General features: G+C 40.8%; 1 protein-coding gene across 2 annotated transcripts; it reads right to left on the bottom strand.

Moving 5' to 3' along the window:
• Positions 1-725: 725 nt before the first annotated feature.
• taok2b (TAO kinase 2b) lies at positions 726-25,325 on the bottom strand. Of its 2 annotated transcripts, XM_004080489.5 has the most exons (20): positions 24,729-25,324; positions 22,683-22,823; positions 21,669-21,740; positions 21,484-21,585; positions 19,562-19,607; positions 19,348-19,444; positions 19,033-19,146; positions 16,844-16,935; positions 16,653-16,746; positions 15,522-15,603; positions 14,572-14,739; positions 13,407-13,613; positions 12,917-13,128; positions 12,424-12,601; positions 12,122-12,250; positions 11,809-12,012; positions 9,167-9,406; positions 4,903-5,115; positions 4,289-4,471; positions 726-3,717 (listed from the first exon to the last, which is right to left on the bottom strand). In XM_004080489.5, the coding sequence occupies exons 2-20, from the start codon at positions 22,812-22,814 to the stop codon at positions 2,803-2,805; spliced, it is 3,480 nt and encodes a 1,159-aa protein (XP_004080537.3). In that variant the 5' UTR covers positions 22,815-22,823; positions 24,729-25,324; the 3' UTR covers positions 726-2,802. The 2 variants fall into 2 exon arrangements, with proteins under 2 accessions (XP_004080537.3, XP_023805051.1); XM_023949283.2 differs by lacking the exons at positions 726-3,717; positions 4,289-4,471; positions 4,903-5,115 and having other exon boundaries at positions 5,852-9,406; positions 24,729-25,325.

Raw genomic sequence — 25,325 nt, 5'->3', positions numbered from 1 at the left:
CTGGACATATTTCTAAACGTTCCTCTGTTATACACCCATGAATCCTGATTATATTCCTTTTTTTTTCTTCATATCAGAGGAAGTTTTGCCTTTACATTCACTCAATGTGAAGAATTCAGCTTTTATGTAACCTTAACATGCAGTGATCATTTACTTGAAAAAAATCTTTTTATATTATTGTTTTTTTGCTTTGTTTTACTCTTTCCTTCCATCCTAAAATAACCTTAAAAGTGAATTGACACTTTAAAGAGAATTGAATTCAGTTCATATGTAAAACCTATTTCTTTCTTCACTATATGTGCTTGAAAGTTAACAAATAAAAAGCAAAGTAAGTTAAGTTGCCTTATAGCTAAAACTCAAGTAACAAGATAGCAATTAAACCCATAAAAGATAACACGATGAGTTTGAGGAAATGCTTAAGATTCTGTTTTTTCAGTAACAAAAGCAACAAGTAGTTGATTTCTTTAAATTTTCTGAAACCGTAATGGAGTTAAAGGATTTTTTTTTTTAAAGAAACCAAATTAATCTTGAGAAAAGGTTTTTAGTTTTTTGAGGTAAACAATATTTTCTAAAAAAATAATCAAAAACTTTTACAAAAGAAAAAAAAAATCTGCTTTGATATTTAAACTTTATTTGTATTTGAACATTTTTTTTAATTTACTTATTTCAATTCTGAAACAACCCAAACATTTTCAAACGTGAAGGAGACACCACAAATCGACATGTTTTACTGTGTTAATATCAATTTATTATCTTTTTCTTTTTTTAAAATTACTTCTGAAAACACCCCACCTCTGTTTCCACATCTGTGATCGCCCTCTGCGTCTGGAACTGCATGAAGTGAATGTTCAATCAGCACCTGAACACAACAGAGTCCATCTTTCATCCAGGAACCCAGACCTCCACCCTCCTCTTCCTCCTCATCCTCATCCACCACCCCTGACATGGACAACAACCGTCTAGAAACACAATCACACTGATTTCCACACACTAAGGCCATCACAAGCCTGCCCAGTCTTTATACAAGGAGTTTTTGCATGCATTGAGATTCCAACCGAGCATAAAGGTATATAGGGAAGTGTCTTGAGCTGGTGTTGGAGTCATACAAACAGGGTACTTTTTTATTAAATAAAATAAGAAAAAAACAAAACAAATTGGCATCAAAAGTTGCCTGTGATCTCCTTGGAGTGTAAAGCAAGCCTCACAAACACAACTGAACACTGATTGATTTGGACGGGCCGCCACGGTCACCGCTGCTGTGCCGCCTTCCACAGCAGCTCAGTCGATGCCCGCCCTGGTCGCTTCTGCTCCGCCCGACTCCAACCTGCATCCACCGAAAAACCAATAAAAACACCAAAGAAAACGGTAGCCTTTACATTCCAGTGGCCGTGTAGTTTTTGTAGTTCAGAGGAGTGTCTTTTCAGATTCTGCTGCTTTTAAAAAAAAGTGTCAATATACCTAGACTCAACCGCTTAAACAGACATACAGAAATCCTTAACAATTATTAACAATCTCTCATTAATAATCATTAATACTTTAAATACACACCATAACCGACAACAATGTTTTTTTTCTTCATTTTTCTTTACAGTAAAAGTGGGCGTTTTGCTTCTTGCAAGAAAAAGGACAACAGTTACACCAGGATTAGTTATGGTAAGTTTGACACCTATAGAAAATCCGCTGTCCTAAATCATTGACTCCTTTGAGTATATCAAAATTACTATCATTGTCTTAGTTACTCTATAAAAACAACTGTATTTATTCTTCTTCTTCTGTCTTTACCCTAAATATTTACACAAAGAAAAACAAAGAAAAGTGGGACGAGTGATTTAAAATGCCAGAAAAACTTCATACGTTACATCTCAAATGTGATTTTTTTTTTGTACATTTAGTTCATGCATTGGTTTGACTCCTACTCTATGCCGTTTAGATAATATGCCATGAATGCCAAAAAACTTTTGATTTTCTGTTTTTTTTTTAAATGTCTTTGTTAAAATTATCTATACATATCCACATAAATAATGATCCTTCACCTTGCTGCTTGAGATAGGACCCTTTTGTGTCTTAATATTCAGCTTTTATCACAACCCTTTAAGAACTCCTTAAAGGCATTGGTGATTCTCCAAGCAACCTTTTGTTAAGTTTTTGTTCCATTTGATATATAAAAAAAAACAAAGAGTAAATAATATCAACAATTATGATAATAACAGCAGTTGTAAACCAATAACAAGTAGTGGTTTCTTTTTTTAAATTCCAGCAAGATCAAGGCTAAACCGTTGATTTGTTTTCCTCTCGGGATCCCATTTCTGAATGCTTTCGAGATAATATCTGAACACAGATCCACTTACATACATAAACATCATAGTATCTTGGTTTTTTTTTTTACTCTCGTGACTTCTCTCTTTCTCCATTCCTGCAAAGAACATCATAGAAGAAGACACGGGTGTAGCATATAAAGGCCTAGAGTCCCATATCTACACGCCCTGGCTCGCTCTTATACAGGTTATAATAAAGATTGAAATACTGAACAGAAAGCGGTTGTTTTTGTTTATCAAGTATCGTCTTAATCCAGTGGGATTACAGGTGATTACATTCCTCCCGCTTCCCTCTTCTAAGAATAAGAGATCCCCCCCCTCTCTTTGACGTCTGCTGGTCTCCTGTGAGTGAAGAGAAAACGCTTTCTTAAATTCTCAGCTCAACTTTCAAAAGAAAGACAGAAAGCTGAGAAGCTCCGTTTGATAGCTACCTTCCTGACCGCCCACCCCCCACCCCGCCCCCCTTCCTCCTGCTCCCCCCTCCCCTCTAAGAGTAGGAGAGGTGGGAGCCGTTGGAGATGTGTGAAGTGACTGATGTGCTTCGGCTCAGGACGCCGTCGCTGCCCCCGGAGCCGCCGGGCCCCCCTCCGGACGCCGTCCTCCTCAGTGGCTGGGGGCTGTTCCTCAGAGCCATCAGGTTGGGGGTGCCGCGCACGGCCAATCCGCCACCGCCACCGTAAATCCCCCCCTGCGACGAGGAAGAGGAGGACGAGGAGGATGAGGGGCCAGAGATGGAGGGAGGAGCGGGTGGCGGTGGAGGCAACATGGCCAGGGACTGGGAGGAGGAGCGCGAGGGGAGGTGATGGGAGAAGGGCAGGGGGTGTGGGTGGGCCAGGTCGCCGCCTGAGCCCCGGACGCCGGCCCACTCCCGCTCCCTCTCCTTCTCCCTCTCCCGATCCCTCTCCCGCTCGCGGTAGAGCTGGGGCGTGCTCTGGTGGTGGTAGTGCTGCGGCAGGTGATGGCGCTGGTGGTGGGAGGAAGACGAGGAGGAGGAGGAGGAAGAGGAGGAGGCAGAGGAACGGGACGAATGGTGCACCTCCCTCCCGTCCCGCCCGTGCCCCTGGGCCATCCCGAAGCCATGGGAGGAGGAGGATGAGGACTCGCTTCTGCGATCTCCTCCCCCGCCGGCGTTGTGGCTGCGGCGGGAGAGCTGCTGGGAGGGCGTGCCCTGCTGGTGCACGCCGTGGCTCCAGTGGCCAGCGGAGCGGGAGCTGGGCGGCACGGCGTTGGAGTAACCCTGTTTGGAATAGGCCTCCCCGGGGATCCCGCTCAGCGCCATGTTGCTGAAACCCAGACGGAGGCTTTCGGAGTCGAAGGCCTCGATTTCGCTGGCCTGGCGCTCTAAGAGGGTGCGGATGCGTTCCGAGCGCTCATTCTGCAGCGCCAACATCTCCTCCTCGATCTGCAGAGAGGACGTTCAAGAAAACTAAGGCACTCCTTCTCTTTAGGTCGAGCAAAACATGTTCCTTAGAGTGTCTGCAGAAGCTTCTCTGCATCCAAATGGAAAATCTACCATTGAGCTCCAGTGCTTTTCTATTAATCAACCGACCAATCAAAATCATTCTGGAGAATGGGAGTTTCTTAAAGGGACAGTAACACAAATTGAAGGCTTTAAAGTTTAAAGCGCCACTTCGATGAAAATTGTATTTATAATGTTTTTAACATGTTCTTGTGGCATTTTTCGGATCATATATCATAGCTATTCAGAAAACTTGGGTCAATTAGGACCAACAGTCCTGTCCTTGACTTAAAAAGGTGAATTTCTAAAGAACTCCTGACGCTCTACAGAAAATGACAGATTTTAATTTTTTTAGATTTTAGTTAAAAATAACATAATCATAAAAAGACCACTTTAACAAAAGAACTATAAAGTAAAATCATGAACTTCAAAAAGTGTTTTTAAACTTTTTTTTTCTACTTATTTCAAGCAGTTGGAGTTGAATAAGCGTCAACATGAGGGGGAGGAGCCTCACCCTCTGCTCCAGCAGGGCTCGGCGGATGGACACTCTCTGCTCCAGGTCCTTGACCTCCCTCTCGTGCTGCGTGTCGGTGTGGATCTTGATCTTGCTCTGGTAGGCGTTAAGCAGCTCCAGCTCCTGCTGAAGCTGCATCCGCAGAACCTTGTACTCTGCTTCCTGGGTCTCGTCCAATCGCAGCTAAGAAGCATAAAAAAAAATAAAAATAAAAAAAGAGATCTTTAGTTAGAGTTATGGTAGTGTAGTTTAATCAACAGAATAGGAAGAATGGAACTTTATGATCCATTTATATGCGATTCTGATTCTATAGTGTGACTATAAAAGGAGATTTTTTGTTTCTATTAATCTAAACATTTTCTCTGACATCGGCGCTTAAATCAGCTTGCTGTAAAGCGCCCAGATTTTACCCACGCCACGAAAGCAGCTGGGATTTGGCTTAGGCTCTGGGGTAATTAAAGCTGCACAGAGCGTTATGTCACTTAAGAGCTCATTCATCTGAGAACCAGGATTTGAGGACACATACTGTCATCCTGAATGGATCCTATGAGGCTGTTTGATGAAGATGATTGTATTTTGACTTCCCAAACATGAAGGGGAGCGGCTTCACTCACAGCCTGTGTGGACAGCATGTCGTTGATGGAGTGGTCATACTGCTCGGCCAGGATGGCCAGCTTCCGGGTCTGCTCGTCCTTCAGCCGCTTCAGCACGGCCTTGTGGTCAGACTTGGGCGTGTTCTCCAGCAGGTGGTTGCGCAGCGCCTTGTACTGGCGCGTTTGGATCTTGCAGGTGTCCTGGAACTGACGTTTTATCTGAAGTTCTTTGGACTGGAGGAGAGAGAAGAGACATGGGAGCAGCTGGGCTAAAGAGCTCCTGCGGTTTGGGGGATGAAGGACAGTGACGGCTTCATTCGAAAGTTAAAGTTGTGTTAAATCCATTTTTTTCAGAAATAATTCAAGTTTAAACAGCTAAAAACTACTAAAAACAGTCATTTCTGCTTTTGCTTTCTTACATTTGATCTAATCTGCCTTTTTAGCAATAAAACAGGGGAAGAATCTTTCAAATGTTCAAATTAAAAATTAGTTTATTTTCTAATCTATATAATAAAATGTGAGCAAATAGTTTTTTTTAAGTCTAAAGTTTTCAGTTACGTTTAGTTTTTGTTCTAAAAAAAAAAAAAACCTTTTGTCTGAAAACATACTAAATTTGCATTTTAGACAAATTATAAAAAATAAAAAAAGTCTTAAGATTAAAAAACATTAAGACAAAATTTTAAACATTTAGGAAAAATTTCAAAAAGTACTTTAGGTAAACAAACTACTTTTTCTAATGAGTTCATGCGTTAAATATTCCTGTGCTCAGCCTACTAATGACCAATTTAACTCAAAGAAAGTTAAAAAAAAACGACATTTTTTGTGGATGTCTAACAGAAGGGAAGATGATGAGTGAAACAGATAAATGATACAGGAGGAATCAGGAAGTTTGTCGACTGAAAAGGGAAAAACTCAAATGAAGATGTGCACAAAATAATAATAATTTAAAAAAAAGAAACTGACAAGACAATGATTTCAACACAAAGGAATTTATTTGTTCTGTAAAAAAAAAAAAGAAAAATGGTTTTGCGAGCACAGCTGTAGCAAACACCCATGCAGCTAAAACAGGGTTAAGGTTAGCCAAACAAAATGCAGTACGAGTCTTACAAATACTGCATAAATTAAAAAAATAAAATAAAAATCTTAAGGGGATTTACCTCCAAACACTCGCTGTTGCAACAGAACAAAATGCAACATGTAAACATACAGAGTAGCAGGTAATGGGAGATCGATCGCACACACACACAAAAAAAAACGTTACAGTCGAACGAAAATGTTTGTTATGAGATTTCCATTTTTAAAGCTCTCCTTTCCAAATAAGAGGTTAGCTGAAAAAAAACACAAAAACCCCCCAGAGCCCTACTTTTTCATTTCGCCAGGGTCCTCTGACTGTTAGGAGCCTTTCTGCTGAGTAAACAGCTTTTCATTTACTGAGTGTTTTATTCCCCTGCAAACTAATATTTTCACATATTTGAATTGAAGTAGCTTCATTTTTTATTCACTTTGGCTTTTTTTTTAGCTATCAAATTTTAATGGCTAAGCTGTTTCAAATTTACTATTTGATAAAGAAAAAGAGTCAAAAATATCATAAATTCTTTCGTTTGAGCCTCTAAAATAGAGGATTTGCTGATTTTTTAACATTTGAATTGATAAAAAAATGTTTTGATACTTCACTAAATATTGAGATAGATTTGTATCTTTAATCATTCACATTCAGTAGTTTTAAATGTCCTTCTTTGCAAATATACACACAAAACACTCAACATTATGGCTTCAAATAAATATCTAAGAGCTTCAAGGCGTGTTTCCTCTTTCCATCTACTCGATTTCTCTTATTTTCTTGGAAATATAATGAAACCTGTGCAAATATAGTTGAAAGAAGGCACTATTTTTTACCTAAAAAGAAAAAAAAGGGGGATAATGTTTACACGGTAAATCATAAAATCATTGCATAAAGCGCAATAAAAATATAGAAACTTTTAAAATATTTAAGCTTTTACAGGTTTTTGGGTGTATTAAAGTAATGTTTCACCAATGATGACAGTATTTTTGACTTGTTATAATAGGTTTTATATTCAAGTTATATAGACTAGACTTTCCACTAACCCTTTGTGCCTTTATGTTTAAATAAGGTCTCCTGATGGTTACATAGTTTGCGATTGCACGTTTAACTTGCTGACAGGTAGTGTTCAGGCAGATGTTGGTTTGTGACTATTTTGGATATTTTTGTTCACAGTATGGGGGGTGGGACTGTATAACACTGTAATATTTGTTCTACCGTGAAATAAGACCATGACTATAAAGGAAGACACACAATTGCACAAAAAGGAAAAAAAAAAAATTAAACGGTCTTAAAAAAAGATCCATTAAAGTATTTGTCTTACAAAATAAGAACAAAATGATGTGATCAAACAAAAACGCTATGAACTTTTACAAAAAGCATCATTCATATAAGGCTAACACTTCACTGGGTTTGGTACAGCCGCTTTGGATTGAACTGCTTGGGTGAGTAAATTGAAGTCTGTGCACATCTTTAGGAAATGTGACCACACACCAGTCTGGGAATTATCTGACAGAGAAATGTGTGCCCAAAAAAATAAAAACAAAACAAAAGAAGACAGGAACAATGGAATGCAGAGTGATGATGATGAAGCTCCCCCTTCCTCAATGCATTAGAGATCATCCTCTACCTCCACGGGCGAATCTTCCCCCTGACAAACCTCCCAGATGGAGTTCTCCTCAACCCACACTCCCACCTCGACTCCTCACGAAACATCCTCACCCTCTCCTCCCTCCTCTGCCTCTCCCTCTCTCTCCTCCTCCTTTCCTTCAGCCTCCTCTCCCTGATTTCCCGAGGAAGGAGTCGGGGTAACCTGCTGGGGATCTCCTTCTTGAGGAGGCCCAGAGTCTGGAGCTTGACCCGGACGCTGACGGGAAGCTTTTTTACGGCCTGCTTTGCTAGTTTTATCAGCAGGGTGTTAGCCAAGTCTGCCAGGACCCCGAGGGGCCGTCCGGCGAAGCGCTTCAGCCAGAGCAGGGCTTTGGTCATGCAGGACGTGTTCCTACAGCGAGCCTGACACTCCAGCGGCAGACTCCTGAGGGGAACCGGGATCTTAGACTGGCGCACGCCCCAGTTGCGTCCGGCTTTGGGAAACATTTCATAAAGGTTTCTCTCAGCCACACCCCCGAGGACTGACTGGCACATGGTGAACAAGGGTCGGGGGAGGCGGAATAGGATGCGCATGCATAATCGGTTGACTTTGCGGGGTGCATTTTGGAAAAAGTCCCGAGCTGGCCTGACAACCAGCACTACGACCAGGTACAGAGACAGGAAGAGGGAAGGAGAGCTGAGGAAGGAGGCGGAGATCAGAATCATTGGGATGTAGTAAATCCCCAAACTGAAGGAGAGTCCTAAACTGAACAGGGCACTTGCCCAAAGGCTGAAGGACAGGAAGGTGGAGATGGACAAGGAGCAGCAGGACCGCAGGAGGAGGTACGAGAAAAAGAGCGCCAAGAAAGCAAGTTCGGCGGAAAGGATGAGAGAGGCCAGAGAAGGCAGAGGAGGAGACCGGCGAAGAGACAGGAGGAAGATGGACAGCAGCAGCAGAGTGAGGTTGGACGGCTGAGCAGCAACTGAGAGGGAGAGGAGGAGGCAGATGGCGTGAGAAAAGAGTGAGGGAAGGGAGGATGGGGCAGAGGGGGGGCTGGGGCGAGGTGAGACGGGCTCCAGCTCCTCCGAGCTGTTGGGGAAGTAAAACTCTGACAGCTCGTCGAGCGCTCGCTGGCGGTGCCGCTTCCTCTCTGCGAACGGGGATGAGAAGAGCTCTGACGGACAGCCATCGGCCACGCCTCGGCCCTCCTCTTCCTCTTTATCAAAAGCTACCGGTGAACAGTCATGGAGGTCTTCCTCATCCTCCCACTGCACTCCCTCCACTTCCCTCACCTCTGACCCTTCTTCGGTCTTCCACTCGTCTTCCTCGTCTCTGTAAAAACTTCCTTTTTCACTCCTGCTCTCTTTATCTTCATCATCATAAATACTTTCAAGGCCTCCATCCAATTTGTCTACGTCTCTGAACACCTCTTCATCTCTGTAATGAACATCGTGGCCATCCAGTTCACTTCCAGCAGCACAAATCTCCTCCACTTCCATCCCATTCTTCTCTAAACCTCCCTGGGCTTCAGTTTCTGCCTCCCCAGCCTCACCGTCCCCATTGCTGCTCGGACCCTCAGTCGACCGGCTCTCTCCTTCCTCAGGAGACCCCGGGCTCTGGGTTCTCTCACTCACTTTGAGGCTCTTGGGCTGCTGGCGGACCTCCATGGCGTGTTTCTGACGCAGCTCTTGCTCGCGCCTCTTATTGTACTCCATCTGGTTGGTGAGCTCCGTCTGGTGCTGCGTGCGGATCAGGTCGGCGCGGGTGCGCTGCACCACACTCAGCTGCCGGAACTCCAGCTCCTGCGTGGACTCGTGGTGACGCAGCAGCATGGCACATTCCAGGTCCTTCAGAGTCTGCTTCTTATTCAGGTCCTGGAGACGGAAGCAGATAAAACACTTTAAAAAGGAGGCGTTGCTTAAAAAGCTTTCTAGAACAGTGTTTTTCAGTGTGCTGTAGGAGATGGTCAGGTGTACTATGGGAAATTACCCACTGATCTAAAAACATTTTCCATCTCCAGGATCTCAGCTCTTTGTTCATCCAAACAGGCCTGATAAAACACTGAGTAATTAGGAATATGAAAGATCATAAAATACTTTTTCTGTTTATTTGATTCTATTAAAAACACTTTGATAAGAATGACGGTACCGCGGTTTAGCCGCAGCTTCAGCTCTGTTTTCAGGAAAGTCCCGCCCCTTCAACTGTCTCCACCAATCATTCTTGGACCCCTAATCATCCGTCATCAGTCTGACCAATCAGAAGTGGTTAAAGTCTTCACTTCCTTGTTCCGATTTAGCTCGTAAAGTCTCTCAGTTCCAACAAAAATACCAGCTAAAGCTCAGAGAAGCAAGTCTATCTGCCATCTGTGACCGTTTTCACACTACATCTCCCATGATGCACCGGGTCAAAAATGACAGCGTCTCAGCATAAAATGAGTCTTCCCTGTTAAACGTCTTGATACCACAACGAACACACATCAAACAGTTTTTAAATCTTCTTGCTGAAATCAGAGGTCAACAGTTTAGTTCTCCTTTAAGGTTTGTGTTTATTACCAGCCAAACATCCCAGAGTTTGGTCCAAGTCATCTTTCTAACTGAAACACTTTTCTTATAAGGTCTGGATTTTGATTTGATTTGAAATGGTTTATTTCAAGCAATCAAATAGGAATAATACACAAAAACAATAGAATCATCAGTTATACATTCATACAATAACTTTTCAAACTTAGGATAATTAAGCATATTAATAAATATTGCTTGAAAGGGAGTGGAAGGAAGCGAACTTATATGATCCCACCCCTGTTCTACTGTAACCATTTTATTACATGATTTATCAATATCCGGTTCCTAGCTTTTATCAGACAGAATTAAGAATGTTGAAATATCAATAAAGCACATGACAAAGATGAATTACTTAAATTATTTTGTAAAAAATAACTTTAGAAATCAACATGGCAATAAAGTATCCAAAATATATGCAGATTATGTTACTTATAAAAGTCACTGATATGATGAAAAAAATAATACTGTATCAGTAAAATAGACATAACACTGTTTCAGGAATTTTCATAGAAAACTTTGGTCAAGTATCAAAAGTTAATAATATGTACAAAATTATGTTTCATTAGGAAAAATTCATGAATCAGCTTATCAATTTTTTTTTTTAAACAAGTGAAGTAATATAATTAAGTCAATCAATTTGACAATTTTCAATAATTGATTGCCGGTAATCATTTGTTTTATTATTTTTTTGTATTTTTATTATTATTTTTTTTTAAAGGTTAAAGGATTAAAGGATGAATTCACTTTCAGACTTCATTTTGAAAAATGAAAAGTTAAGCTTAAGAAGAAGTAATAACATTTAAGAAACAGGATTGAGGTGAAGTGGCCAACAGACACTTAAACTAAATTGAAACAATTTAATCATCTAGAAAGAAAAAATCATTTTTGTTAAAGTTTTCAATGCTTAATTTTTGAGTAAGACAAAAGAAAAACTAATTGAACTTCAACATGTTCACTTTTTGTGTAGCTAAAGGAAACAAATATGTTATTTTTTTGTGTAAAATTTATCAAAAATATTGTGATCACATTGTTCAAAAATTAAAGCTGCCTTTGCACCAACATATAAAAAAATATTTAAAAAATTAATCACTATTTAGAAAGAATATATTTGTTTTTTGTGAGGTTACAAAAAATTACACGTTAATAAACGGGAGGAAAAAACAACTACCAGTGTAAAATTTCAAGTTAATTCATTTAAAATTATTACTAAAAACTAACTTAACTTTTATTACATCTTTAGAAAAATCAGCTGCAACTTCCAGTTTTTTCTGCCACAATTATCACAAAAAGGCAGGTGAGATTGTGGAGGGACTGTAGAACATTTTTGGATGCTGGTGTGCCGCAGGATTTTTGTCAAGGATAAAGTGTGCCTGGGCTCAAAAAAGGTGGAAAAACACTGATCTAGAGGACCTTTCTATCCAAACAAAGGTTTAAGTCCTGGAAACAAGTTTCTAAAAAGTTCAAACTGCTGAATGCCGATGAACTATTCATAAAACCATTCATTTCTAACCTTAAAGTAAACTTTTTCAGACTGTGGGAGAACACCGTTAACCTTTAACACCCTAGTTGTTATCCAGTTGACATACATGCTCTATAAAATTAAGCGACTACGCGATTCAAATGGATTCGGGTGCGAAGAAAAGCGACTTTGCACCGATGTGCAACACTTTAAAGCCGATGTGTAGATGTGGTTTGTGTAGAAGACGCAGACGTACCTCTCTGAGCAGATCCTGCTCCAGGTTGTGGCGAGACAGCAGCATCTTCCTCTTGTACTGCCGACACTGCAGCTCGTAGTACTGCCTCTGCCTCCGCAGCAGGCCTGCCTCCTCTTCTGCCTGCAGCTGCTGCAGACACTCCTTCTGGTGAACCAGCCACTCCTGCTTCTCCCGTTTTGGCGTCGACTGGTTTTCATTCAGTTCCTACAGTTTGTGAGGAAGCGTTAATTGCAGTGCAGTGGCATTGAGCGGACGGTGTGGTGGATTTTCTGAGAACTTGCAGAAGCGCTGTGTTCATAAAACGTAGATGCACCTCTTTCAGCTGCTCCTTGCGTTGTCGATATTGTCGTTTCTGGGAATCAATCAAAGTGGTCAACTCCTTCTTTTGCTGACCTAGAATGTGCTGCTGGAACTTCTTCTCTTCAGTTTGAGTTGCCTTTAGCTAGGAACAAAAGGGTACGGTCTTTAAGCACTTGAGTGGACCAATTGCACAATAAAGCCTGCCTGCCTACGGTAGGTATTTTAGCCCCCCAGAACTGATGAACATAACCTGAGGAGGTGGGTTTTCCTCCTGCCCCCTCCTTGGTTCTTTTTTCTCCCTTTTTACCAGCTCACCTCCTTCTCCTGGATAGCTTGATGCTTTTTGGAGAGTTTCTCTGCTTCCATTGAGAAGTTGTTCCTCTGGTTCTCCAGTTCTTTGTCCAGTCTCAGCTGATGCTCGTCCATCTCGGCCTTTAGCTTGTTCTCCAAGCCCATCAGCTGCTTTTGATGCTGCCGCCGCATTCGTTTGTAGCTGGACCGAGACATAAGCAGTTAGTCTGACAGACTGAGTCAACGTTAGAAAGTGATAAAAAAAAAATCATGATTTTTGGCTGTTTTTAAAATGTTCTTGTGGCTTGTTTTTGCGTAAACTGTCAGTGAATTTCTAATGAACTCCTGCCGCTCTGCAGAAGCTATGTCCAAGAAAATGATCCAGGTTTGACGATTTAGGCTAAAAACAGCATAATCATAATCAAAAGCCCACAGGGAACTCTTTGAAAATAGTAGGTCTTGAACCACAAATAAACTTGAATAAATCTTTATTTTAGATTCCCAGCTGTGATCGTACCCAGACATCTGCTCTCTCAGAGCCGAGCCCTGCTCATGCTCCTGGATCTGACGAGTGACCAGCGAAGCAGTCCTGATGGTTGCAAAGTGATCTCGACCACGCCGACGTCTTCCCCCTCCTCCTCCTCCTCCACCGCCGCCACCACCGGATGAAGCCTCTCGCTGCGAGTCTACCTCTGGTTGGTAGGGGTCATCGTAGATATTGTCATAGCTCTAAAAAGACAGGATACAAAAAAAGGCTTTTAAAGACAGATATCAAAATAAAAATGCATTTTTTTATTAGATAATAGTCTTTATCCTTATATGTTATTGTATTCTAGCTGTTCTAATGTCAAACCAAAATAATTTGCAGCTGGATTCGTAGTGGAAGCAGTTGTACTAGAAAGTGTTTGGATGGAGGAAAAACACAAAGTGAAATGTAAACAAAGCTCCTCCTGAAAGCGGGTGAGCCACAGGCCTGAACCTGCTTTGCTGTGAACATTTGAACTGACCGAGGGTTTGTGCAGGACCGAGCTGTTAGAGGTGACGGTGTGCTCCCCCTCCTGCATCATTGCCATCTCCCCGCTGTCGTCGGAGCCGTCCGCCAGGCTGTTCACGGAGCTGCTCTGGGAGCTGGCACTGATGGACATGGAGGGCAGCGAGTGGGAGCTCTCCATGCTGTTCACCGTGCCAGTGCGCAGCACATAGTGCTCTACGTCCTGGCAGGAAAAGAGGGTTTTTAAAGAAAAGGAGATGGGTTCAATCATGAGTTGGATAGTGAGTTTCTTGTGGGCTGACATTAGCAACCAGGATGATGAACACAAACTATGTTTAACCTAAAACAACTTGTTATGCTGCTGTTTAAACCTTTTAAACAGTTCTGGGTGAAACTTTTAAATGTTTTGTAAAGTTAGAACAAATGGAGGGAGCTTTTTGGGCTGCTAAAGCTTATGTGTGTGCTTAACGATAAGAAAATGTGAAACGTACCTTATGTAAACGTACCCTTTAAGTTTAATAAAGTTTGATTTTTCTCTCTCTGCTGCTCTGAGTTTAAATTAGTTTTTTTTTGTTTTTTTAACCCGTTTGGATCTCGAAAATCTAGAAGTTTTGGGTCGACAGCACAGTTTTTAGAAGGGGTTCTCTTACTGGATCGGGGTGTGGCTATGTGGAAAAAAACAGCTGACGTGGCTTTTGGCTGCTTATAAAAAGTCCATTTATGTGAAACGGTGGTTTGAAAGCGGGTGGTGCTTTGATCCTGTAAAGACTTTGTGTGGCGGGCGATGTTTAAAAAGAGTCTTCTGCTGAACATTTGTTGTTCCTGATGACGCTTTGTACAGACAAAGGACGCCTGCTTGCTTTTTTTATCTGTACAATTTTTCCTCAGTGCTTAGAAAGTCTAAAGACACTCAAATTTTATGGCAATAATTAGCATTAGTTAAAATTTTTAGCAAGTAAAAACTAAGAGCAGGACAAAAAAACGATTTCCTCATCCATTATTTGGCACATTTTTCTATCAGGTTTTTCTTTATTATGTGAAAAAAAAGAAATGAAAAACAATGTTCAAACTTTAAGAAAACCAAAAGATTCTACAAGTTTAAAACATTTAAAGCAACTTCAACAACCCAATTTTAGGCAAGCAAAGCCTCTGACAATGGTTTTACTCTAAGGTCTCCTTACCTCTTCTTCATCACCTCCCTCTGGGGCTGGACCATTAAGCGCCTCGTGAAACAGGATCTTCTTCATCTTGCGGTACTGCAGGTTGTCGAGCTCCCGGACGGCATCCTTGGTGCGTGCGATCAGGTCCATCACGACTGTCATGGGGCGCTCTCTGCATAGGAAATGGTGCTGGATGGAAGGACGGATTAACAGCAGGTGAAGAATCTGTCACAGCGAGGAAAATCCTAGAATAATAGCTCATTTGTACTGAAATAGTAATAAAGATAAAATTAATAAATGTGTGTATTACTATAGATTATATGCTATATTAAACCTAAAATAAAAGGTCACAAATATTCAATAATGAACAGTGAAATCTGCATCAAATTGAAAACTAAGTATTATGTTCCCTAATCAATAAGGCAAACCAACAGTTTTGTTAGAGTAAAAATGATCAAATAAAACTGAATCTCGTCTTTTTTTAGACCCTCAACAGAAAATAATATTTATTAAGGAGAAATAAAATGACCTAAAAGTACGTTTTTGTTCAAAAGATAATTAGAAGTGATTGCATCTTAGTGCTTTTGGGAGCATGCCTTCCACAGCGAGCTTCATTTTAGAGGAATGTTTAAAATACTGAATGATACGACACTGAAATACCATCTTTCTGGTTGCTGTTCACCTTTCGGTTTATCCTGTTGAGGGCGCCACAGCGAATCGGCTTTTCACTGATTATGGTTTGCAAAGAGTTTTTATGCCGGATGGCCTTTTCTGACAAAACCCTGTATTTTCAAGGCATAGGGAGACCCAGATAGCCAGCAGCAAATCAATGTACGACCTGGGAATCAAACCCTGATCCTACACTCATCCAACAGAGCTATCTGCTGGTGAATAACCAACCATCTTAGCGGTCAAAGTCATTTAGTTTCAGAACTTTAAACAGACACTCTGACTGGCGTCCATTCTTGTACCTTGAGCAGCACATCAGAGGTAGGTCTGTCCTGTGCGAGCTTCTGCAAACATGAGTCCACAAAATTTCGGAAATAATCCGACCTGGAAAATAGGAGGATTCCTGTCAAAACCTGCTGTTTTAATCTGAGAAGAAACCAAAACAATCAAATCTAGAAATACCATAAAAACAGCCAACAAAGCAGAAAACAAAAAAGATTTGTTGTCAAAATAAATATGTCACTGACTGGGATAATACTAGATGAATATTGAAATACAAGATTTAAATACGTTTCCAACATTATTGTGTTCATACATGCCTTGAAAATCCAAAAGGCATCATTTAACACAAATATTCCTAAAGTCAGAAAAATGCACCACTGAATATTTTTATTTTTAGACAATCAATAAAGTTCTTTATTTGAATTTTCTTGCTTTAGTCGATGCATTTTGTGGAAAAATTGAGATTTAGGTTTCCCAGCTCTCTGATCTCTTGCGCTTCCGTTGTTCGAAGTAAAGTCAATGAAGACGTGGCGGATAAATGGGACAACATTAATAGATAGAAAATGTATAAAAACTGTTTTTATTCATAATAATAAGAGGCAGTGTATGGAACTTTATTAGTAGTGCCTTTGTAACATTACTGAAACCCCTCTTCTCATTGGGGCGTTCTTCAGCAAGAAAACAAAAACAATTCATCTGTTTTTATCGGATGTTTTTATTATGTTGTGACTTCCGCTTTGTTTGTATTTAACGTAACATCATTTTTTTTTAAATAGAGAGATTCTGGTCACTGGGATAAACTTGGACATCAAACCACAAGCAGCAAAATCCGTTTCAGGGCTGCTGCTACCACAAACGCTCTGCCGAGTGCGTTCTAGTGTTTCTCAAACAGGCGTCTTCTGCATCGTTCAGCAAACATTTTTACAGTTTAGTTCAACTTTGTGTTAGAGCCAATGTCCAAAAGAGATGTTAAAATAAAATAGTTTTCATAAATATATTCCATCATTTGTAATTCTTATTAAAGAAAGTAGGGAGAGAAAAATACTCGATTAAAAACAAAAATCGAATTTGAAATGAAAAAATAAGGGGTGTGATTTTTTTGGCCATCTCGTCCAGCTCTACCCAGCAGCATAAGTGGAGTGATGTCTCACCAGTGGTTTGACTGCAACACGGGGCTCTCATTCTGGGCGATGTGATATAAGGCACTCATGGCATTCATGTTGAACAGAGGAGGCTTCCTTTCCGCTGGAATGTGGAGGAAAAGAGGAAGTGTGTCAAGCAGAGACACAAAGACGCAGGGAAAGGTGAAGCAAGACATGAAGGACATCTCAGCATCACTTACCCAGCTCTATACAGGTAATGCCAAGTGACCACACATCCACCTTTCCGTCATACTGTCCCTCATCCATGGCTAGGATTACCTCAGGGGCCATCCTGTAAGGAGGAAATCATTTGAAGTGCTTTCTGGCTATTTTTTAGCATTTTGTTCCAGAAGAAAACTGCAGTCCAACTTCTGCACCTAATTCTGTGAGATGTATTTCAATCTGTAATTTCACAAGCCACAGCAGATCAGGACAAGGAAGTGTAGCATCACTAGTTTACTAACTGCAGTAGTGACCAAAGGTTTGCAAACACCACATAAGAACACACATCTGCTTATTTTTCTCACCGTCAGATACAAAATAAAGGTTAACTTTTCCTGGTTTAGGTCAATTACAAATAACAAAATGATTTCTATTTGCTAAATATTAGAATAATGAGACTAGGTTCTTTTTAGACAAGCTTTTATTACTTTATCAAAGTCAAGGGTTTATATATGTTAAGATCACTATGCCTTTAAACAATCAGGGAAACCCAAGATGATGATGTCATCTCTTTGGAAGCTTCTGATTCATTTATTGACAGCATTTGAGTTAACCAGAAACACGCTTGTGGAGATATATTAAGGCAAAAAAACAACAACAACAATACATTGTTTCCACTCCAAATGAGCCACGTCTACATGAAAGGCAGTTATACAACATAAAAGGGCTCTATTTGATTGGTCAAATGCATAAATGACTATTTGATTCGTTAAATACTTCAGGCTGCCATAAGATCGTTTTAGCAAAAAACATTTGTCGCAGTTTTTGCCATCTGTTGTGATACGTGTGTAGCAAAGGCTGATATTGCCATTACAATACATTTTCTATTTACTGTGCAGGCCTAGCAAAAGTCTTACATGTGAAGAAATCTCATTACAGTGTTCCCTCACCATTCTGCAGCCTCGCAGACCTTTTTAGTGCAATTTTGCATGTTTTTTTTCTCTTTTAGAAGAACGTTGTGTTTCGTGTCCTGGTTGGCAAACGACCATGGCCAATCTCCTCCGTGCCAAATTTACATAAATATTCAATCACAAGCAGATATTTGGTTTAACTGTAAAATACTGGACCTTTTTTATTATAAAGGTTTGAACTTTGAGAGTTCAAACAAAAGATAAAGGTGTAAAAATGTTAAAAGGAGGGGGTTTGCATCTTTGAACACATGTAATCATACTTTGTGAAATTCATCCATTTTCTAACCCTGCCAGAGCCTAACCGGGCTAACCTGGGCGAAGACGAGGTCCATCCTGGACAGGTCCCCAGCATTGCAGGTATTTATGGAAAGTATCCATGGCGATAGATTAGGGACCACTGTGTGGTATTTTATATTTCAGTTGCAATATTGTCCTTTCAGAATCCAGAGTGCTCCTTCCTCCATTCTCCATCTTTCTATTTGTTTAAGCAGTTATCTAAAATCTAAACTGCTCAGTGACTCATTAAACCACGAACTTTGCCTGCTCATATGAATTGATGCCAGTGATAAAAGTGACACCTCTTATGTAAATATCAAATGCCTGCTTAGCTAAGTCCTGCTGCAGCGCCAGACATATTCAGATGAAAAAACATCGAGTATTTTTAGCGCACAGCCAAAAAACCCACAATCTTTTTCGCAGATAAAAATGAATTCAGTATTTTTTAACATACAGGGTTTGAGCTTATCAAAAAAACTGATACTAAATAACTAAACAAAGATAACAAAGCTTCACAAAGTCTTTGCAACTGCTAAATAAAAGTATTAGTCATGGATTCTGAAAGAAGTTCCATCTAAAAGCATAAGGTCAGTAATGTTGTTTTTAGATGTTTTGCTATTTGTTCATATATCGCATGTTATCGTCATCCCATTATTGATCACTGATATCGCAAATGGTGAGTTTTCCTCATATCATGCAGCCTTAGTTCACTGGTTATGTTAAACAAAAATGGTTTTAAAAAAGTGAAACAACATTTAATCAAATCATGTTGAACTATAAAGAAAGTTCAAATCTAAATCTAAATTGAATCAACTCCGTATTTTGTCAGGGAAACCCATTTCATCTCAGTGACTTAAGAACTGATTTTATGAAAATCTTTTCTCAAATGTTGGCATTTTGGAATAAAAACTAATTTAAAAATGTGAAATAACTCATTTCAAAAGAGTGTATTCATTAGTTCATGACTGAAAAGGCCTCACCAGTAAGGTGTTCCCACAAAGGAGTTGGCTGGAGCGATTATAGAGGCAGAACCAAAGTCTCCAAGTTTGACCTGGCCCGGTTCTGTTAGCAAGATGTTTCCGGCTTTGACGTCCCTGAAAACACATATTTATACACTGAGAAAGATGGCAGCTTGGAAAAAATAAATGTGCTTTCTGCAGGGGTGCTGGACTCCAGGCTTCGGAGGCCGACGTCCTGCTGCTGAATACCTGGATCAGGTGTGTTTTACCAAATAATAAGAATGGAGATCTCAATATATATAAATAGATAGAAAAGAAAATCTAAAAAAGCTTTACCTGTGGATCATGTTGTGTGAATGAAGATACACCAATCCCTGCAATGCACCATGGGTTATGGCAGCTATTTCCACTTCCTGGAGGGGTTTCTTGTGGACTACATTAAGATAAACAGAACATTTTGAAGATTACAGAAAAAAAACAAAACAAGACAAAAAAAACCATTAACTCAAGTGAGCCTTTTCTGATTTTTTTAATCATTATTTCTGGTTACCTTCAAGAAGGTCGGAGGCAGAACCCAAACAATACTCCATCACGAGCTGGAAAAGTTCAGAAGATGATCGTTTAAGTATAAAAGCAGAGATAGCAGCACTTAAGGGAAATTAAATAAAATAATAATCTTGTTTTTCTCAGTGTCAGTTTCGCAGCATCAGTGTGATTATGATCCAAAACTACTCTTTGAAGCACTACTGTAAGTGAAAAGATGTGTTTCTTTTCCTTTTTTCTGACTCAAATACAGACACTGATTGCTCAAACATAGATCCAGAGGTTACTAAAGCTTAGGTACAGTTCCAGAGTCATAATACAGGAAGTCCTAAACCCTGGAAGAATCATTTTCATGTATTAGCAATAACGGTTGACTTAGTCGTGTTGTAGCATTTCCAACAGGCAAAAAGCTAATGAAAGAACAGGATTATGCTGCGTTCACACCTGACACGATTCACATCTGCTGCCTCTCTTTTGACGCTTGTCAAATGTACGGCTCGACGCCGTGACGCCCAGGCCATGGCGCAACCGCCCACCTTTTTCTAGATTTCATTGGTTGCCACATCATGGAGAACATGGATGATGTTGAGCGAGTAGCTTGGGTTTATGTGTTTTGGGGAGCTCTACACAGGCGCCATGTCGGGGTTTGCTCCTTCAGAGTCTCTCCCGGTGCTCTTCACTCCTGCAGCGAGAGCTGCGCCCGGAAAAGTCGTTTTAAATGTTACTTCCGTCTGTCTGTGGCCCGGTTTGAGCATTAACCCCCCAGGAAAGAAAATAAAACTAAAACTGGGGGCTCTTTTTATCATTGTCTCAATGACAATAAGATAAACATCATAAGGCCAATGAGCTAAAGCCATGCCGCTATGACGGCACCCGCTATCCGTCTGCCGGGCAGCCAGCACAGCAAACGCCGCTGCTCAGAGTCCAACAGTTGGACTCGCTCGCCCGCTCAATCCTCCTCTCTGCTCGCCCGCTACACTACGCGTTGTGGGCTTCATTCTTATAAATCTATTCCAGGCGACCCCCCCCCCCCGGGCACCAGCGGGTCCAGAAAATGGATGGAAGCTCAAATCCTCGCATCAAGCTGCCATATTGGATTCATTTTCCTACCCTTTGATCGAGTCACTGAAAATGTCACATGCTTTTGAGTAGCTGTAGCTCAATGTGTTATTAAACTGCAAGTGGTTGGTTCAAATCCTTGCGTTGGCAGTAGCTTCCTGCAAGACACGGTCACTGTCCATATATTTAAAGATCCCTGTAAGTTACCTTAGATAAAACCGTCTGCTTCTGCAAAAAGACTAAAGTCTTGTTCACAATAGATCTGTCTGTAATAGAGATGCTCCATCACTGTTGTGTGATAACTAGAATGACATCAAAGTGACCCACGTCTGAATGACCTGAACTCGTGCCTTTGACAAACAAAAGACCCACATCAAAGAAGTTTCAACCTCCGAGTTTCAGCATTATGATCGACTTTAAAGGCTACAGTCAAAAAGAAAATGGCCTTTTTCTGACACGTGCTTCTGTAAAGAAGTACAAAACACTGGGGGGAGTGTGGTAAGAACACATGAGGTACAGGCATTACTCCATGCTTTTCACAATCCTCACAAAGGAGCCATGCTAGTCCTTCTCCATGTGCTGCTATTTGAACAGCTTTCCATACATTCCAGCTCATCTATTCATATCAGCTGTTCAGACTGAACTGTTCAGAGATTTTCCTGAAGGTTCACAGTTTAATAAACTACAATAAGGTATGTCAATATTTATTTAGTGTTATTTGTTGCCCTAACAGCCCACTTGGATCATCTTTTTTGCAGAATTGTTGGTCGTTCCGGCTGGTCTTTTAATTATGATTATGCCGTTTTTAGCCAAAACCAAAAAATCTGCTGTATTGAGTTCATCTTCTAAAGTGAAACCGGACACACTCACCCAAGCTGTGTGCTCTCTCAGGTAGCAGCCATGGTACTCCACAGTATTCGGGTGGCGCAGCTTTTGGAGAAACTTCACTTCCTTGATGATGTCCTGCCATTTCTGGAACAAGAACAGAACCGTGTGTGACGTGCAAGCGTCACCCGCAGATAAACCCCAAACACTTGGCCGCTCTGCACTCGTACCTCGTTGGATTGTTTGCCGCTGTAGGACATCTTCTTGATTGCCACCACTTCATTTGTGCGGATGTCATGGGCCTAAAGTGGAGGGGTTAGGAATGAGAGGCAAAGCCAACATTAAAGCTGTGGATGTTTGTGGAAAAAAAAAAAGTCTCTTGGTCGGCCATAACCACCTACTTCAGTTAAGATTGCGAGGCACTTTGTGAGTGTTGAGTGGCAGCAAAAGCGAAGCATTGTTTTAACACCACACTCGAGAAGCGCGATGATTCATCTGCCATTTTTGCACTTGACACAACAAATCATCACCATTATATAAAAGAAATTTCTGCAGCGCTTCTGCGTCTCCTCTCTTTTCCACTCTCCAGTCCATCCCTTCATCCACGGCTTGTTCTTTTTTTGACCCTTCATTTAACGGCTCGTCATCCACAACAGGAAAGTTGGGCTGGTTTTTTTGTCTGAGTCACATAAAGCTTTTACATTTTTATTAAACCTAACCACTTTGTTTTTCTTTTCGATCCTGATAAGATCTGCTTTTAAATCCTACAAAAATGTCCTTAAAAGCTTTGAACGATCAACACTAAAACCAGAGTATTTCTCAGTGTTTACTATACACATAATGCCAAAAATAGTGGCAAACTTCCATTTTGTATCACATTTTATAGGTAATTCACTACAGTAGGTAAAAAAAAATTATGAATCTGCCCAATTGTTACTTCACACTTTATAAAATATATTTACTACAACCCTATAGAATCTCTTTTTTTTCTATATATTTTACTAGTAATGTGCCTAAGTTAACAATTCTATTCTGAATTGAGATGAACTGAGTTTAAAAAGGATTTACTAGTAAAAATATTTGCCATCCAGAGTGATTGCTTCAATAATTGAACAATATTTGACAGCAGTAAAAACTTAGCTACATTAAAACAGAACTTAAGTTTGTGAATGATTCTTACAAACGCTGTTGCTCAGTCAGTTTCACAGCCAACCTTGTTAAAGACAAAAGAAGCAAATGCTCACAAAGTAGACCGCTCCAAAGCTCCCATGACCGATCTCCCTCAGGTCTGTGAAGAGCTTCTCAGGATCTTCCCTCGAGAACAGCTCAGCCACCTCCGGGTCCTTCAGGCTCCCGGCCCGCACACTCGACGGCATGGCCAGCGCCTGGAGGGGGGGTTGGGGGGGGGGTGAAAGAGTCGTGCTGAGTGAGCGTCTGCTATTTGGAAGCTTCACAAACGTTAGTGCAAACGTGAACTAGAAGAAAAAGCGGTTCATCCTCATACCCATAAGCACAAATGAGGAAACGACACACTTAAGCAACTCTGTGAAATTAAATGCTGTTGTTGCCTTAAGAAAAAACAAAGAAGTGAACGATCCAAACATCTCTGCACAAATCCACGCAAAACAGTCAGACCAGAGAAGAGTCCTGTGCCCAACAGTGACTCCATGTAAACTGATCCAAATCCAACATTCTGTTCTCCACTTCAGGCACCAAGCTATTCAGTTTGTCAACAGCAAATGCATTTGCAGTAAATCATCAGCAGTAAATCAGACCAAAGCCTCATTTAACTCATCTATTCGCTATCTGTGCGTTTGACAAAAATACAAGGCAAACACGTGACGATGTCTCTCACTGCAAGAGATTACTACTAACACATTTATATTTGAACTATTTCAATTGATTAATTATAAAAAAAAAAAAAGAAATTAAGGGCTTAATTTATGAATACATGCAAGTCTGCAAACTCTTCATAGCAACCATCAAGCTTCCACCTAATAAATCCCAAGACCCCTTTAAAAAAAACTTTATTACAAAGAATAAAAGTTTGCAGGAATCCATGGTTTCTAATGCCTACAAACATCTGAAAAGACAAAAGTTTTCTAGCCAATGAAAATTATGTTCTTGTGGCATTTTTCTGATGACGAGGACATATGAAGAAAATGAAACTTATAATCTCCAATAGACGGCTGGACTGCTCCAATTTTGCTCGCCATTTCTGTTGCACCTCTAATGTTAGGTCGGGGTTGTGAGGGCCTGTATGCTAACAGGAGAACGTGCAAACAAGGGGATGATGGGAAGTCAGGGCAGGCTTACTCTGCACCAACAGTCCCGCCCACAACTCTGAGTGGAATTTCGAATGAATTACCGCAGCTCTGCAGAAACTATGTCCTAGAAAAACAGTTTATTATTTTTGCCTAAAAATTTTATAATTAACATTTAAAAACCACTGGGAACGCTTTGAAAATTGATCAAAAGTAAATTATTATAATCTCTGGTTAGATATTTTTTTTCTGCTTAAGCGATGCATTGTCTGATGCGAGTTGACAGAGTTAAAATAAACTTTTTATTTAATCATTTTGTCTTGCAGAAATCCTCACATTCAATAAAGTGTTTGCAACTCGTGTGACTCAAAAAGCCAAACAAGACTTCATTCTTATAAATCTAAAACATTTAACTATTTTTTTTGTTTGCAAACAAGCAGAAAACATTATGTAAATCATCAGCAAAACAGAGTTTAGTCTGCAATAATTATGAGCTTAAAACTACAATTTCAGTTCAAAGTGTGGTCAGAAAAAGCATAAAACGATGCAGGGTAATGATGCATGAGCCTGGAGTAATGCAAGAAATATGGATCTTATAATTATGCAATGGAGGAAATGCAGGGAGTTCCTGTTTTGCTCGGAGGTTATAATAAAAATAGCATTTGTGCATGTTTATATTTTGACACAGTCAAAGGGTTGCACCCCAAAATGACACAAAAAAGCAAAGATGAAATGTGACAGCTGTAGGTTTTATGCTCAACTAGTTTACATGTCGGTTTAGCAAACTATCCAGCTTTTTGTCTCTCTCACTTGACTGGTCAATTAGGCTAGTATGTCTGCTTCAACTAGGCATGACTGTTATTACATGAAAGTAATTCCACTTCACTGAATCATGGCAAAGACAACGAGCTAACGTGAGGGCGGGGGAAGTAATCAAGATTTTTTTTATTTTTAAAAGAAAGCTAATAATGTCGTTTATAAATTAGCCACATGATTTAGGTGCCGGGGTGATTTTTAAGGACTTACCGTGGCTTTTGGGATCCACTGTAGCTAGCTCTGAGGCTAGCTACTAACTGGCCTGGCTGGAAAAATGTTGGTCTCGGTGCCCTTCCCTCGGCTCTCTACTCAACACGAGCAAACCTCATTTTGTCTGTCGATGCTTTTACTAGAATTCCTCGCCATCCTGATGCTCCCAGTCGGCTGGCTCCCCTTTGCTGCCTGACATAAGCGGAGGACCGGCCACCCAGACTAGCTGACAGCGGGCTGACTGACGCCTGCCAGCTGAAAGCGCAGAGCTGTCCGCAGGAGAAAAATCAACGGCTAACTCTGCTGGCTGCTGCTGCTGTTAGCGGCGCTGCTAGCCCGAATAACGTAACGCCAGGAGCCGCCTGCGACGGTTTCAGCGCAGAACCCGTTCATTCAATCCCGCCGCTCCGCTCCGCCGTGTCATTTCGCGATTGCCGTTAGTGGGTTTCATCGCTGGGTCGGGTCATCCCCATTTTAATCGACTCTCGGGCGTTTTTTTTGTTCAGGGCTTCATGATGGCGGAGCGGGGCGGGAGCCGAGAGAAAAGCGGAAGCGCTTCTTCTTCGACGCTTCAAAAACAGGCAGACGTCCAAAAGC

This window comes from Oryzias latipes, chromosome 19, assembly GCF_053564925.1.
Source record: "Oryzias latipes strain Hd-rR chromosome 19, Olatipes_Hd-rR_3.1".
In the NCBI taxonomy this organism is placed as follows: Eukaryota; Metazoa; Chordata; class Actinopteri; order Beloniformes; family Adrianichthyidae; genus Oryzias; species Oryzias latipes.
Note: the sequence above shows the minus strand (reverse complement) of the source record. Positions and strands in the feature narration are given on the sequence as shown.

Coding starts and splice junctions, on each gene's coding strand:
- taok2b (XM_023949283.2), bottom strand. CDS start 22,814: ATGCCGTCGAGTGTGCGGGCCGGGAGCCTGAAGGACCCGGAGGTGGCT. Junction 21,586..21,668: donor GCGGCAAACAATCCAACGAG/GTACGAGTGCAG, acceptor TTCTTGTTCCAG/AAATGGCAGGACATCATCAA. Junction 19,445..19,561: donor TGCCTCCGACCTTCTTGAAG/GTAACCAGAAAT, acceptor ATCTTAATGTAG/TCCACAAGAAACCCCTCCAG.